General features: G+C 49.7%; 1 protein-coding gene across 1 annotated transcript; it reads left to right on the top strand.

Annotated features, from left to right (window-relative positions):
- Positions 1–4,111: 4,111 nt before the first annotated feature.
- Coa7 (Cytochrome c oxidase assembly factor 7) lies at positions 4,112–10,353 on the top strand. Its single transcript, XM_084576205.1, has 3 exons — positions 4,112–4,336; positions 7,152–7,292; positions 8,228–10,353. The coding sequence occupies exons 1-3, from the start codon at positions 4,237–4,239 to the stop codon at positions 8,671–8,673; spliced, it is 687 nt and encodes a 228-aa protein (XP_084432331.1). The 5' UTR covers positions 4,112–4,236; the 3' UTR covers positions 8,674–10,353.
- Positions 10,354–16,450: the final 6,097 nt, after the last annotated feature.

A 16,450-nucleotide genomic window follows, 5' to 3' on the forward strand; every position in this document is an offset into this window, starting at 1 on the left:
GCAGCGCTATCAATTTGGCCCTCTCGCTCATAGAGAGATTAGGTGCAATGCTTACACCCAAAGGTGCATCGTTCTGCTGCGAAGAGGAGGAGAAAGCACCTTCGGACAAGGCAACAACTTGAATAGGGGCGGTAATGCTCTCCATGGTACCGTGAGCCGTGCCTTTCGTAAGGCGCTGTGGAGTGCCACAAAAGTTGGTGACTAGGACGTGTACGCAGCCAGTATCCAGCTGCGCGATACCTCGAGCAACACCAAGACCCTGTTCAAGAAGCAGCTGAGCACTTCCTTCCAGCAGAACTTCGCCAGAAGCAACGTGGTCGGACGTGACAGGGAGAAATACGCTAGACTGGGGCGGTACGGTTACGTGCTCCGCCAAAACGCGTGCCGTGCAAACTTGGGGCTTTGTTTGCGCCGAGGTATATCGAGGTTGACGAAGCGTGAGGCGGCGGTCGGTAAAGTCGATTACAGCGCTGCAATCACTCAAAAAATCCATGCCGAGAATAATGTCTCTGGAACATTTCGATAGTACAACAAAGGTAACCGGGCACCTGAGACCGTTAATCTCAATACGAGCAGTGCATCTGCCGATTGGTCTCACGAGGTGGCCTCCAGCGGTTCTGATATCGGGACCATCCCACTGCGTCGTTACCTTGCGAAGTCGGCGGCATAGCTCCCCACTCATAACAGAATAGTCTGCACCGGTGTCAACGAGTGCCGTCACGTCGTATCCGTCGATCACAACATCGAGGTTATTGTACACTGTGGCGCGACGGTCGTCGGAAGCTCCGTCGGGGAGTTCGTCGTGAAGTTCGTCACAAAGCTCGCCAGAAAGCTCGTCGGAAAGCTCGGCGGGAAGTTCGGCGAGAAGTTCGTCGGGAAGGTCGTCGGGTTGATCGTCGGTTCGCGTGGGGGAGCGGGGCGAAAAACGTGGAGGCTCTTTAACAGGAACGGGTTCGGCAACGTCACCTCCAGACGTCGCCGGGCTTAGTTTTCCCGATGAGGGGACAGGCTTTGCCGTCGATTGCTGCGAAGGGGAGATTCGTATCGGCGGGACGGTGGCGAGCGAAGGTCGCGACGTGAAGACCGGTCGGGTGGTGGTGAACGGCGCAGATAATCCGCGATGTCACGGGGTTGCTCGCCGAACTCCGGGCGGGGAGCATTCCGCTGGAAACCGCGAAGACCAAGCTCGCGGTAAGGGCAGCGACGGTAGACGTGGCCTGCTTCTCCGCAGTGGAAGCATAGTGGGCGTTGGTCGGTTGTCCTCCACGCGTCAGCCTTGCTCATCCATTGCTGCTGCGGACGAAGATCGTACACAGGGATACGGGGTTGTGCAGGCAAGTACTGACGGCGAGCAGGCGGCGGTGGTGGCTGCTGCGGCGGCGGGCGACTAGCAACGGACGCGTACGTCTCAATGGGCTGCGTAGGTGAAGAAGCAACGGAGCACTGTGGATAAAGGGCACGTTGTACTTCTTCGCGGACGGTATCCGTGAGGGCGCAGGATGCCGTACCATCAGCAGGTGGAAGCAGCTGCCGTATTTCCTCACGTACAACTTCGCGGATGATCTCGCGTAGGTTTGCGGTGTCAAGGGAACCAACAGGGAAGCGAGCAGCTGAAAGGTTCGAAACGCTGGGACCTCCAGCAAGGCGACGATAATGGTCCGCTCGCGTAACCAAGGCTCGCTCAATGTTCGTCGCCTCATTTACAAATTGTGCCACTGTAGTCGGCGGATCACGAATAAGCCCGCCGAAAATGTCACTCTTGACGCCCCGCATGAGTGCACGCACCTTTTTTTCCTCGGTGGCACGGGGGTCGGCACGGGAGCTAAGTCGTAGGACGTCTTGAACAAAACTCGTTACAGTTTCGTCGGGTCGTTGTACTCTTGTTTGCAGAAGGTCTTCTGCTCGCTGTCGCCGATACTGATTGGCGAACGTCCGTCGCAGCTCTTCCTTACAGGTGTCCCAGGATGTAAGGGAGGCCTCGTGGTTTTCGAACCAGTGCCGAGCCGTACTGTCCAGGCAGAAATACAAATTCTGAAGACAGTTTTCAGCATTCCAACCATTGTGGCGGGCCACACGTTCGTACTGCTCCAGCCAATCCTCCACATCTTCGGAGGCATCGCCATGGAACGTGGCAGCCGCTCGAGGAGCCATCGGTAGGTACACCACGGACGGTGCGAGAAACGAGTCCGTCTGTTGACACTGGGTCGTGGTACTCCGGGCCATTGTAAGTTGTGGCATCCGGAGTTCGGCAACAGACCAAATTCAGGAGCAAGCCCTTGAAGTCGCCGGCTGGCACGTATCTCGGCCTCCTCGTCGAAGGGGCGGCGGCTGAGACTTGGGGGCGAACTCAGAGTAGCGGGTTTTGAGGGGCTGTGCTGCATTTACCCCGCGTCTCCACCAGAATGTCACGGGTTCTATCGCTACCCGGACGGCAGTCCAGAAGGACAGCGTCAAAGGACGGGGTTGAGGCACAGGAGGCAGAGAGCAGGCGCTTTACCAGGCAAAAGCAGCGGCGTCCCAGAACCACGCGCACTCCGCAGAACTTCGTCTTCTTCTCCCTCCAGAACTGACACGGTTAGCGCGGGTTACAATATCATGTGTGTTACTAAAAAAGCTAGAAACGAGTAACGAAAGCCACTACTTGTACTGGACAAGAAGCACGTTTCGTTCGCCAGGGTACAGTGCTCATTGTAGCCGGGGCTCACCTCAGCTGCACGCGCGAGAGCCTTAGCTGGCAACATTTCGGCACACAAACAGTATGACACACTTAATTCGAGGCGATAAATAAATCTCAAAGCAAGCAAGTGTACATTTGTCAAGGGACCATTTTAAAAATGCGCTACTGCGCTTGCGCGAAGCACCTGCACCTCAGTTCGACCCAACCACTCGACCCGACTCGCCAGTGTTTACCTCTCTCGTCCTATGGAAAGGAAAGGGCAGAGGGAAAACGTTGTAGAAGCACAATACCCTCTCGTAAATACCCCTCGATTCAGAGTGTTTGTGACGCCATCCTCGTAATTTTTTTGAACTGCGACATTTCAGTGCGCATTACATTTCATAGACGGCGCTACCTACTACATTTATTATACGTGGCTCTGTTATTTCACAATTATTTGCTTTTTGTACACTTTGTAGTTGAGAATTGTTAGCGGTTGAATAAAGGAACGAAAGCCCGAACCTTAAGTTATATTCGCCAGAAACAAACAAGCCATGGAGCATTTCAATCATGCTTAAAATACTCCATGAAGAGCTCGCTCGCTTCAAGTGAACAACGAAAAAATTAGCTGAAATCACCCTGACCGTGCACATTCCTCGAGAGTCGTAGAACAAAACCGATGCTTATCCTCTGACAGCAAGGTGTAAAGTTTTTCCACGCGAAATTTCAGCACAGATAAAAGCTTAATACTTGAACAGTTTAGCATTTACTTTTAGCCATTTTGCAAAAAACGCTAAGTTTGATCACAAATAACTTTTACACTCACTGAAGCAGACAGATCATATTTTCAGGAAAAAGCGAACTATGTACGACCTCCAACTGCTAAAAAAATCTCGGCAGCAGAATGCATATCTTGAAAGTTATTGTGTGTATAATTACCTGTTTTATACACTTTTCACAGGCGCGTGGCTAATAAACTATGCGATACACAGTAATAAAAATGCTTAACTTTGTTCATTAACATCTAATCTCAAAACACCTCGAACGGTTTTCTTCTAGGTGCAAAAGATTTTGCATAATTTTGCTTTTCCCGAGACAAGTAGAGCTGAAAAGCCGTTCCTTACCTTTGTGTTTTCCTTTACAGCTTAAACATCGTTGAAGCTATTTATAAACCAAATGCACCATTAGAAAGGAGAGGAAATAAACTTTACAAACATATTAAAGTCACATTTATAAACTAAACGAGTGAGGCGCAGTGGGCGTATGAATATCGCCAAAAATGTCGTCTCTTCCCCGCTGGAGTGGGAACACCAACAGATTGCCCTATTCTGAAGGGAGAAAACTGCGTCGTCTGCTCAAGTGGTACTCTCCTGACAAGCAGCGCCCTCTGCCGCTAACGATTGGCTTTCATTGCAAATAGCGCCATCCTTGCCCGTAGGGAAGCGCGGGCGCTCGTCACACTAGCCAGTGTATGTGTATCCTCGAAAGCGTGTGCGAGCATGTGCGAGCAGACTACATAACTGGACCCCACGTAAACTATCTTCGTTTTATACTTATGTTTGCTCGCAGGTTATTCCGAAATGCCTTACGATTTTAAGAAAGAGGAAGACGTAAAGGAATTTTTGGAAAACTTGGGCATCGAGTACCGATTCGAATGCTTCAAGGAGAAGAAGCCGGACGGTGAGTTCGCGCCGGCATCCTTTCCTTCTGCTTTTGTTTGGAGGGCTGTTAGGAGGCGGATTTGGTTAGTTTTGACAGTGCTTGCAGCCTCATGCCTCTGTACGGGAATCGCAAGAGCACATTTGGTGATTGCATGTTAGCTCGACTATGCAAAGTTCTGTAAGAGGTAAGTCTGGGCGTAGGAACACCTCCGGCGCCGCACACGTGCGCTTATCCCCCCGTGTGCAGTATCCCTTCCCCGCGGTCTCACCCGTGCAGAGGAATTTGGGCTTAGGGGGATCCGAGTCGGTGTTGCTCTCACACCAGCTGTCACTAGGACGTGGTCTCATTTTCGACACTTATATCCCCGCCCAGAGTGCCCGATCTGTAAAAACGAAAATGTTGAAGCCGACATTCACCACTTGTGGTACTGCCCAGCACTGAAACCAACACGAATCCGGCACCTGACGGTAGCTGGCCTTTCAGCAACCAACCTGCCTCATATATCGCTTGGACGCAGGGACCTCATCATCACTCACTCCTGGACTTCATAAAATCAGCCAACCTTTCTCCATTCATTTAATCATTTCATCCCTTTTCTCATACCCTAATGATGCCCTGAGGCAATATCGATTAAAAAAAAAAAAAAAAGTCGGCATTTTGCGCCCGTGCGCTTGACTGGCAAACTGTTTCAGGGCAAGATGGGTACACATCTTGGAGAAGTAATCATCATCTGCCAGTAGCTTCTAGTAGCAGTGGCTTCCAGTAGGCGACGTGAGCAGATGTGCACAAGAACGTACCCTTGCTTCGTGGCGTGTGTTACTGAACACTGGTCTACATTTAAGTGTCCGCGTGATTTCAGAAGTAGCTATAGGGGTGCCGAAATGATATTTGCGGAGAACAATCGCAAATGCACAAGATGGGTGCAAAACTGGTGCCCAAAAATTTGAATCATATACGGATAGCGACCCGAATAACAATAAATGCCTGCCTAATTGTTGCAACGAGTCAACAGCAGCGGCTTCCTTCACGCCCCCTTGTTTTTCAGAAGGCATCTCCCTCCTTAATTCCTAACGATTCTTGTTTTCCTTTCCACTCGACGGCCAATTTCGTTTAATAGTGCTGGAAGAACAGCGCGTACACAAAGAAGCACAGAATTCGTAGTTGGCTTGTGGTCAAAGAAATCATTACTTCTGCACAAAAGAAATTGTGGCACCTGAATTCGAGACCACTAGGGCTTCTAAGATCAAGGGTGCAACTACAACAGTGGTGGATCTTTGTCCTGTGGTTGAGGGAACCCCGGAGGCAGTTGTGCAGCCTTCTGTGGAAGCAGTGCTCAAACATATGAACGTCAGTAGAAGGTTTTTGGAAATTGCACTTTCATTATTGAGGTAATAACAGACAAGAACAGAAGCAGCCTGATACTTCATTTCAAAGACCTAGGTCCATATTGTGAGTTTATGTGAATTTCAAAAGTGTCGTCATCTCCTTGATCGCGAGTCATCTGATTTGTGAAAATTCTAGAACTGGAATTAGTATACTACTTCTGGTTCTGTTATTTCCACCAATCAGATGACTCGAGGTCAAGGAGATAACGACACTCCTGAGAACAATGCAAAGTCAGAATATCGAAGGGAACGATGAAAACGGCACTTACAGACACATGCACTTTTCTGCTCTCTTGTCTGTAAGCGCCGCTTTCCTTGTTCTCTTCTATCATGAACCAACCAGCCCGAATCTATCCTCTTTTCGGAATACGGACCCTAATTCTTGGAAACCTTCTGCAGCGACTTGACGACCTCACTAAAACTCTGCGGAATTTCATTTTTGCCTGTTGCAAAAGCAAGAGACAATAAATTGCAGAAAAGTGTGTTGTAAGTTTGCATGTTGTATGGTTAAGAACATGGGAAGAAGTTGCATGGTAAGTGGAACATGTTCCCGTGACTGAAGCAGAATTTAGCACCTGCAGCACTGTGTCTTTATCTCCTGTTGTTTCCCATTTTGCAGTTAGTTTTCGCAAATTGCAAGATTTAGGTTATCATTTGTTGCCACGATTATCACAGCCACCTTTTGGACTTGCTTTCGGCCCTCAAACAGATTTTGTTGTGGAAAGACGCCACTTTCTCCATAATCACTTGAATGAACTGCTGGGCGTTGCCATTGAAGGCCGAAACTGGCAAAGACCTGAGCTTCCACTGTTAATGACCTTTATTCTTTCTTTTTTTTCTATTTTATCGTGAAAGTAATGTGAGGTTAGAGTAAGGTAATCCAGGCAGATGTAACTGTTGTGGTTGAGAATGCATCTCCTATATTTGTCAAGGCTTAGTTTTTATGAGTAAGAAATACACTGACCTTTACATCTTCATTGATATTTCTTCTAGTTCAGTTATGAAGTGAATAGTCGGGGCGCACCTCCAAGTTGAGCAACTTCGGCTTCTTTTGGGACATATTGAAGAAAAAAACTTGAACTTGGGTACCTTTTAGTTAAAACCGAAAAATGACCTTATTTTTACCAAAGGCTCACAGTTGCTATTAATTTGCATCCTACAAGGATTACAAATTTTTCGCAACATTTCTGCTCCTAGTGATGTGCCATGGCACCATTTTTGTTTTCTTTGAATGCATCATCTGCAGGCTAGCTTCTTTTTTTGGCTATTTTTATGATTTTTTGGAAATTATCCTTTATTTACACACCTAGAAACCTTGCCCGGCTTGTACATATTCAGGTGATGGTCGGACGTGATGGTGGCAAAGGAAGATGCCTGCCACACCTCACAGTGCCTGCTGGGAGGGATGTGACCATCAACTGCTGTGATTCACTCTCACCACAATGCAGGCTGCCATCGTCTGGGTGACTACCTGGAGGCCATCAAGAAGGATTTTGTGCGTGCCTGTAAGGTCTACAAGAACAACTGTGATGATAACGCACATGGCAAGAGCTGCCTCAAGTATGCAAACTACCGGTTGATCGGCAAGGGTGCGTGTGCCAGCTTACCCTTTGTTTTCACCTGTCGATATAATTGAAACAAGGCTTCTAAGAGGCTGGGCAGCTAGAGCAATGACCTGGGTTGAATCAATGAGGCTCTGTGAGACTGGTGTCACAGATTGGCAATTACTTGTGGCTATGGCCACATGCGTTATGCAGTCTCACAGTTTAAAAAAACAAATGCATGGAATGGGTGAAATTTATTGTTCTACACTGCAGTGTAATGGCATTTTCTAAATTCTGCAAATTACAACATATTGCCAATGGCCAGCTACAAATCTTTCACTGCAAGTAGCTGCCGGACTATGATAAGTTGAAAAGCGAACTATGTTAATTTAGTTAACTTGCCTTTTTCTGGATCTTGCTACATAGCCTATCATATATGGTTCGGTGAATTTGCCATGCCGCAATCATGGTGAGTAACAGAGAAAGTCTTGCTTATTTGGTATCATGGTATGCCCCGTCTGGAAGCTGTGTCTACAGAAATTTGATCCCGAGGAGAATTTCTTCGGAAGTGGCTTTCATTTCAAATTTACACGTAGTTTGTGTGTTAAATTCGGTAGGCTAGGGAAAGATGTGGTGTATTTTAACTCAAGCTAATGTTCAGAAAGGAAAATTTATAGAGCTAAGCTTACCAGCTTAGTGCATTGCTTTTCTGGAATGACAGAGTACATACTAATGGGAAATAAGCATTGTAGACGCCAGCAGAGGCTGTTCTCATTGAGATATGAGATCTAGAACTTTATTATAAGGCAGATTACAGCTAAAGTAGCAGTAGCTTACAGTCAGAGGAGAGAGGGCTCTGTCCTGCAGTGAATGCAACTTGGCTGGTGGGGCAAACTTCAAATTTCTCCTTGGGGCAAGGCTGTGATTAGGGGGTGGTATTCGTGTTGGTGGCCACAATGCTTTGTACTGTGTACTTGCAGGCAGCACGCTGGACAAAGCTGAGGCGCACCGCTATTACCGTAAAGGCTGCGAAGTCGGCTGCGCAAAGGCATGTTTCGGCGTAGGCCTCGGACTGACTGCAAAGGAGGGCGAGGGTGGCGTGAAACGTGACGTGGACCAGGGGCTGGTCTTCTTCAGCCGTGCTTGCGACATGGGCTCGGCTGACGGGTGTTACTTCGCCAGCTCGCTTTTCATTACTGGCAATGACCTTCCGCGGGACATGCGCCGTGCCTTCCACTTTGCTGTGCGGGCCTGTGAGCTGAAGAACATGTCAGCCTGCTCCAATGTTGCGCTTATGTATGAACGTGGACAAGGGGTCCAGAAGGACCCAGCACAGGCAAAGCATTACCGAGGACTCGTTGCCGACTACCAGGAGCAGCTCAAGCAGAGTAGGGGCATCGAGATGGAGCAAGGCATCAGGGAATGACAGCTACCACCAATGTTAGGCAGTGTCTTCAACTGTAGGGAATGCATGTTCAGAGGCATATGCACTTCAGTGCACAATGTACTGAGTGCTGAGCACATTAATCGGTAGTTTAAGTCAACCTTGCATTGACATAGCTTGGACGTGATGTGTTGCTGTCAGCAACAGCTCTGTGGCAGACTCAGTCGGCACCTCCTGTTTTGGCAGAAAAATGCAGCTTTTATTTTGGTGAAGAACTGCTGGCTATGTCTAAAGAGTGTTTCCTTTGGTGCTGATGCTTCAGGGCAATGACATGGAACTAGATTTCAACTCCACACCATGTGATATGTACGCTCAGGCACAGAGCGAGACAAAGTAGAAAAATTCAGTTAGCCCGGTTATAGTGAAGCCACTCCTATCAAAATAGCAGTTATAACAAAGGAATTTCAATTTCCCACTCCCATTTTTGCGTTTTCAATACAATTTGGATGTTAGCGGATATAGGGAAGTGGTTTTGCAGCAAATGAAACAAAAAAGCTTTCCAATTGGAACATTTCTACGCCTTTCAAGAAAATTTCGAAGCGGAAATAAGAGTAAAACAAGGCTGATGGCCGCGTGCATGGTGTCGCCTGCACTTCCGCGAAGCAAAAGGTTGCTTCACTGCATAGCTTGGCTCGCTGCCTTTTTTGATACATACTTGATTTTTCGGCTATGTCGATCTTGCGAGCTGATGACCACCGCAGCGGCTGATACTCTACGGATGTCCTTCGTGAGTTCGGAGCAAAAGTTCGCTTCACATTTAGACGACGCAGAGGCTGCGATCCTGAAGACGGCACTCACGAAACGTGTTCAGGGGATACTGGTCCACTTCACGAGCAGCGGTATCTCAATTTAACCATAGTCAACAACCAATTTTTTAATCTGTACACTGTGATGTTGCATGTAGTTGCGCATTGTGCAACATAAAGAGCTACGTTCCACACCATCTCCGATGTCTCGTTGTGCACCGTTCGTAGTGGCATGTGGCCCCGCATACAATTGGTTAGCTTAAGAGTCAAGAGTCAGTATAACATTTGTACGTCATAAAGCCCCACTTTAACCATGCCTCGGCGATGCAGAGAAAAGTGAGCTAGTTATACCTCGTGAAATAGTTAATTTTCACGAAAATAATCCATCTATTATCCAGTCTAGAGGTGTGCACGGGCCGACATTTTGAGCCCGAGCCTGGCACGGGCCCGACGCTACAGGCCTGAAGTGCCTGAGCCCGGCCCGACCCGGCACTCAGATTCAAGAGCCGGGCCCGGCCCGGCCCGTCATGCTGTAATTGCAGTTGAAGCTAACAAAAAATGTAGAAGATAAGTTTATCGAAGACCTTGAAATGTTGAGTTCTCACGTTTAAAATGACAAATTTGCTGAATATAAGAGGCAAAGCACATGAGTACACTTAACTCATTGTGCAAAAACAAGTTATGCATTCAATTGAGGCCGTTGCGGCGCTAATAGCCCACAAGCGGCCCCTCTGCTCAGTCAGTGACAACTATCAATGATCGATTCCGGGCGAGGAGGCGGGAAAAAAAGGCGGGTCTACTAAGGGCGCGGGAAAATGTACATTGTAGACTGCAATCGCACTATGGCCGTATTTGCGCTTTCGCAAAAGATGCATGTGTCGTGGTCGGGGTTCCCGGCCCGGCCCGCTTGAGACAAATATACCTTGGCCCGGTCCGAGCCCGAGGTAGAGGGCTTCCGAGATGCCCAAGGTAGAGGGCTTCCGAGTGGCCCGAGCCCGGCCCAAGGGCCGGGTCAGAAATAGACTTTCGGGCCGGCCCGAGCTTGTGCACAGCTCTAATCCAATCAACACATGTATTAAGGTGATTGGCTGTGTGGCAGCAACTGCACGTTCCAGCATGGGAAATTTAAATTTTAAATTTTCACAGTTCAAAGCAGTCACAAGGGGTTTTCGAATCTGTTATTCACCAAGGGTACTGCAAGGCATGTCCTGTCATGATGTACAAGTGCAAAAAGCTGGCAGAAGCTCGGTGGCATGCAGTCGTGTTGATGCACGCTGCCAGTACATGTGAAAAGCTTACAGTATTGTGTGATCGACGGGACGAGGTGGATATAGAGCAGTTCTTGTAGAATGAGAGCACAGCAGAGCGAAGGATGAATGCATAGATTAACAGATATTTATAGAGTTGTTTTTTTTTTGTCCCTGTGTGTTTGTCATTGTGAATGGGCGGTAGAGGATATGACTCTAACATTCCTGCCATTGATTGCGGCAGCCTTGCAAGACTGCTACAGTATAATTCTGTAGCTTTTATAGTAATAGTTCCAGCATGCAACTGTTAACCTTGGGTCGGCTGTATTATAGTTGAGATATGTTTGCTGTGCTGACTAGTGTGACTGTGTACTTAGTCTTAGGCTACGAGTTTGGTAATGTGGTTTCAAGCGAGAAAAGATATACTTCCCCTTGCAGCCTGGCATCCGTCGTCGGGTGGGTGATACCGGCCTGTTAGAAGGCTAGCTGCCTTACTTTCACAAATTCTGAACACCATCAGAAGGTTTCGCAGGCTGAGCTCAACTGCAGCTGGGAAGATGAAGAGGCCCACATTAGCCACAATGATGTATAGCCATCAGGATATGAATGGCGCACCTTTGTGCGCCATTCATATCCGCATAATCCGATGACTTAGTAGGAAGTACATCAGATAAAGAAACAGCTAGGCTGGTCACACTAACTGCCCTTACGTTTTATGCCTCGTGTGGCCCCGTCGTGCTGAAAACTGTAGTGACATTGGTGTACTGCTGATGTGATGCCCAAGTGGAGCAGCATTGTTCTTGTATCCTGATTGTGATCTAGTCACCTTACATATATGATGCTTTAAGTGGCCTGCAGCTGTGAGCAGAGTGAAGAAATTGTGTTTGTCTACAAGACATGTGTGACTGCTCTAGTGCCTCCAAATAGTGACATCAAAGCTGGAACGGGAGACTGCACTGGGTGCAGGGCTCAAAGAGGTGCAGTTGCACCAGAGAAGGGAAGACCACGACGGGGACGCTGCACTTGTCAAAGAGCCTTGTTGAGGTTGGAATAAATGTAGTATTTTTAATTTGGAAACTAGGCGTTCTAGTCTGAGAGCTCACTTTCATTGGGATACTTCTGCAAGGGAGATGCCTAAACTTACTCACAACAGGTATTCATTGGTCAACAGAGACCTATCTTGTACATAAACCTTTAATATTGACACGCTTCATTCTTTATTTTCCCTCTGTGCTGATCGCGAGCGTGTGCCTCCTCGAGGTGAAGAAACCGACGTTCGTCTCCTCGAGGCGAAGAAACTGAAGTTCTTCTGTCGAAGCGGGCCTGCTAGTTTCCTGCTGCACTGTGACTTCTGTTACTCCTGTGTCCCGCGGTGACTTCTGATCAGAGACTTCACACCGTGACATCTGGTGGAGCTGCTGGGTAACGCAACCCATGCTCCGAACACCTCCAACCAGCCGAGACTCCAGCCCTCAAGGATCTCCTACCATCGAGATTACGCCTACCCATCAGAGTAGCCGACGGCTTCGAGGGCTTGATCCTGAATTCGCGCCTCTACAATTTTCTCGTACTGCGAGGCCGCCACCATCTTCTCCAGCACCACGTTCGGAGACAACACAACCACCCGTAATGACGCAGGTAGACACCACTGCCCCCTCCTTCGTGTTGCAGCAGCCGCGGGAGATACCCATCTTCCAAGCCTTTCCCGGCGACGACCCGGAAGACTGGCTAGATAAATTTGAGCGAGTAGCCCAGTACAATCGCTGGGGCGACGACCAGAAACTGCAACATGTATTTTTTTCGCTCGACGGTTCAGCTCGTACATGGTTTGAAAATCATGAGACTACTATCACAACGTGGAGTTCCTTCAAGGACCAGTTTCTGCAAGCTTTCACCACCGTTTTTCGGAAAGAACGCGCCGAGCTGCTCCTACAGACGAGAGTTCAGCTCCCTAACGAGAGCGTCCTCGTTTACTTCGAGGACATGACGAGGCTATTCCGTCGCGCTGATCCAAACATGTCCGAAGAAAAAAAACTTCGATATCTCATGAAGGGAATTAAGGAACAGATCTTCGTTGGATTAGTGCGATATCCCCCCAAGACCATCGGGGAATTTGTATCCGAGGCCACTACCATTGAGAGGGCTCTAGAGATGCGATCTAAGCACTACGAGCGGCCGTCCATCCCTATTGCTGCCGCCATCGCGGACACTGGTAGCACTGACGTGCTCCGTGAGACCATACGGGCCATCGTACGCGAAGAGCTGCAAAAACTATTTTCGACGGCAGCACCCCCTCAAGTATCCAGCCTTTCTCAGATGGTTCGGGAAGAGGTCAACCAGGCACTCAACCCACCCGAGCCACTCCCGACAATGCCACCACAGCAGGCCATGACCTACGCCGCAGTCACTCGTCGTGCCTGTCCACCTCCCAGTCAGCACCAAGCAGCCCCTGCATACACTCGTCAAGCACCTCCCGCTCGAATTTCTCAGGTGCGTCCACGCAAAAGCGACGTCTGGCGCACTCGCGATAATCGCCCGCTGTGCTTCCACTGTGGCGAAGCTGGTCACCTGTTCCGCGATTGCTATTACCGACGAATGGGTCTGCCGGGATTTAGCGCCGACGCGCGAAAGCCGCAGCGTGGTGAACGACCCCCTGCCATTGACGCGTACTTGGCTGAATCATCCGGAACGCCCTATGACTACTCGCGGTCGCCTTCACCGGGCCAATACTCCTCGCAGACACGTGGTAATGCCGGCCTGACGCGGGTCCGCTCCCCTAGCCCCCATCGGGAAAACTAGACGCGGCAACCTTTGGAGGGAAGGTTGCTCATCGACGAAATTCTCAAGCTCCTCCACCGCTGCACCCGGATGGCCACTCCGTTTCACGACGACACGACGCGCCCCACAATGATCCGCTGCCTCGGCGCTCCAGTTCTCCGACGACACGAAATCAGCTAGTACCACACCGCAGCCGTGACCGGACCCCGCGACGTTCCGGTAACACCACAGCCGTAACCGCCGACCTGAACATTTCAGTGGACGGAACCGACGTGACAGCGCTTGTGGATACCGGCGCCGATTATTCTGTGATGAGTGGGCCTTTCGCCGCCACTCTGAAAAAGGTGACTACACCCTGGACAGGCCCACAAATTCGTACCGCCGGAGGCCACTTGATAACGCCGACCGGTACCTGCACTTCTAGGGTAACTGTGCAAGAAGAAACGTACTTAGCAACCTTCGTCGTACTTGTCCAGTGTTCCCGCGACGTCATCCTTGGCATGGATTTCTTAGCAGAGAATGGAGCCGTTATCGACCTGCAGACTAAGTCAGTGACCTTATCGACTGAGAACGCAATACACAGTGCTTCAGAGCGACCGACAGCACTGCACATCCTTGATGATCACGTCACTATTCCGCCCCGTTCCAGCGTGATGACGTCTGTGGCTGCGAATACACTGCGAAACTTTGAAGGTGTCGTGGAGAGTAAACAGATCTTACTTTTCGAACGCAGTCTTGCTGTAGCCAGAGGAGTCGTTCGCCTCGAAGACGGCAAAGCAGACGTCCTACTCACAAATTTTGGCGGTGAGCACCAGCATTTAAGCACTGGGACTGTAGTGGCCCATATTTGCGGTATCACGCATGTTCGAAAAGCCTCTGGACTTGCGACGCTGTCATTGACCGAAATGGAGAGGCCTACCACCGATTTACACTTCGACATTAACCCTGCGCTTTCTCAACTGCAGCATCGCCAAGTGAACCAGCTCCTCCAGCGCTATCGGGCGACCTTCTCCAACTCTTCACGTGTTGGCAAAACCGATCTCGCCAAGCATCGCATTATTACGGATGATACCGTGCCACCTCTCAGACAGTCACCTTACCGAGTGTCTCCGACTGAACGCGCCGCTATCACCCGCCAAGTGAAAGAGATGCTTCGCGACGATGTTATCCAGCCCTCGCGGAGTCCATGGGCTGCACCTGTCGTTCTTGTGAAGAAAAAGGATGGTACGCTGAGGTTTTGTGTGGATTACCGCCGGCTAAACAAAGTTACAAAGAAAGACGTCTATCCCCTGCCACGCATCGACGATGCTTTGGATCGTCTCTGCTCCGCGAAATATTTCTCTTCGATGGACTTGAAATCCGGATACTGGCAAATAGAGGTAGATGAGAGGGACCGCGAGAAAACGGCGTTTATTACTCCGGATGGGCTCTACGAGTTCAAGGCTATGCCCTTTGGTCTCTGCTCTGCTCCGGCTACTTTCCAACGGCTTATGGACACCGTACTTGCAGATCTCAAGTGGCAGACATGTCTCGTTTACCTTGACGACGTTGTGGTCTTCGCTCCAACGTTCGAGGAGCACCTTCGGCGCCTTGAAACTGTTTTGCAAGCCATAACATCCTCTGGCCTTACGTTAAAGAACGAGAAATGTCATTTTGCTTATACGGAGCTCAAGTTCTTGGGGCACGTCGTAAGCCACGCTGGTGTCCTGCCGGATCCAGAGAAAACGACAGCTATTGCCAACTTCCCTCCGCCCAAAGACCAGAAAGCTGTTCGACGATTTCTTGGCTTATGTGCCTACTACCGGCGCTACGTCAAAGATTTCGCTCGACTCGCCGAGCCCCTAACACGTCTGACAAAGACAGACACGCCTTTCACTTGGGACGCACCACAGGAACAAGCATTCAAAGAGCTTCAACGCCGCCTACAAACACCTCCCATATTGGCTCACTTCGACGAAAACGCCGACACGGAGCTTCACACCGATGCAAGCAACATAGGCCTGGGCGCCGTTCTAGTTCAAATCCAGGGCGGCCAAGAACGTGTAATCGCTTACGCCAGTCGCTGTCTATCTAAAGCGGAATCGAACTATTCCGCAACAGAGAAAGAATGTCTAGCCATTGTGTGGGCGACGTCGAAGTTCCGGCCATACCTTTACGGGAAACCATTCAAGTTAGTAACTGACCACCATGCCCTATGCTGGCTTGCAACCCTAAAGGACCCTTCAACCCGTCTTGTAAGATGGAGTCTACGATTGCAGGAATTCGACATAACTGTCACGTACAAATCTGGCCGTCAGCATTCGGACGCAGACTGCCTCTCACGGGCCCCTGTAGATCCCCCCGCAGATGAAATTCCTGATGAGGCCATACTGCTAAATGCCATCAGCACAGAGTGCCTCGCTAAAAGACAATCTGCAGATCCCGAACTTCGTCACATCATGGACTATCTAAACGGTGCATGTACAACCGCTCCGAGAGCTTTCAAGCGTGCTCTGTCATCGTTATGTGTGCGCAATGGTGTCCTCATGAAGAAAAACTTTTCCGCCAGCCAAACGCCGTACCTGATTGTTGTACCTATGTGTCTACGTGATGAAATCTTACAAGCTTGCCACGATGAACCAACCTCTGGACATTTGGGTGTCACGCGCACGCTTGCAAGGCTCAAGGAAAAGTACTACTGGCCTCGACTTCACTCAGACGTTTCACACTATGTGAAAACGTGTCGCAACTGTCAGCGTCGTAAGGTGCCGCCGACTAAGCCCATCGGACTCTTGAAGCCAATAGATCCACCGTCGAGGCCTTTCCAGCAGATTGGCATGGACATGCTGGGACCATTTCCCCTTTCACACTCCGGTAACCGGTGGGTCATTATTGCCACGGATTACCTTACACGATACGCGGAAACCTCCGCTCTACCCAACGGTACTGCCTTAGAGGTTGCAAAGTTTTTCATCAATTGCGTTGTCCTGCGCCATGGCGCACCGGAGA

This window comes from Amblyomma maculatum, chromosome 8, assembly GCF_055883805.1.
Source record: "Amblyomma maculatum isolate TAMU_Amacu chromosome 8, ASM5588380v1, whole genome shotgun sequence".
NCBI classification, from domain to species: Eukaryota; Metazoa; Arthropoda; class Arachnida; order Ixodida; family Ixodidae; genus Amblyomma; species Amblyomma maculatum.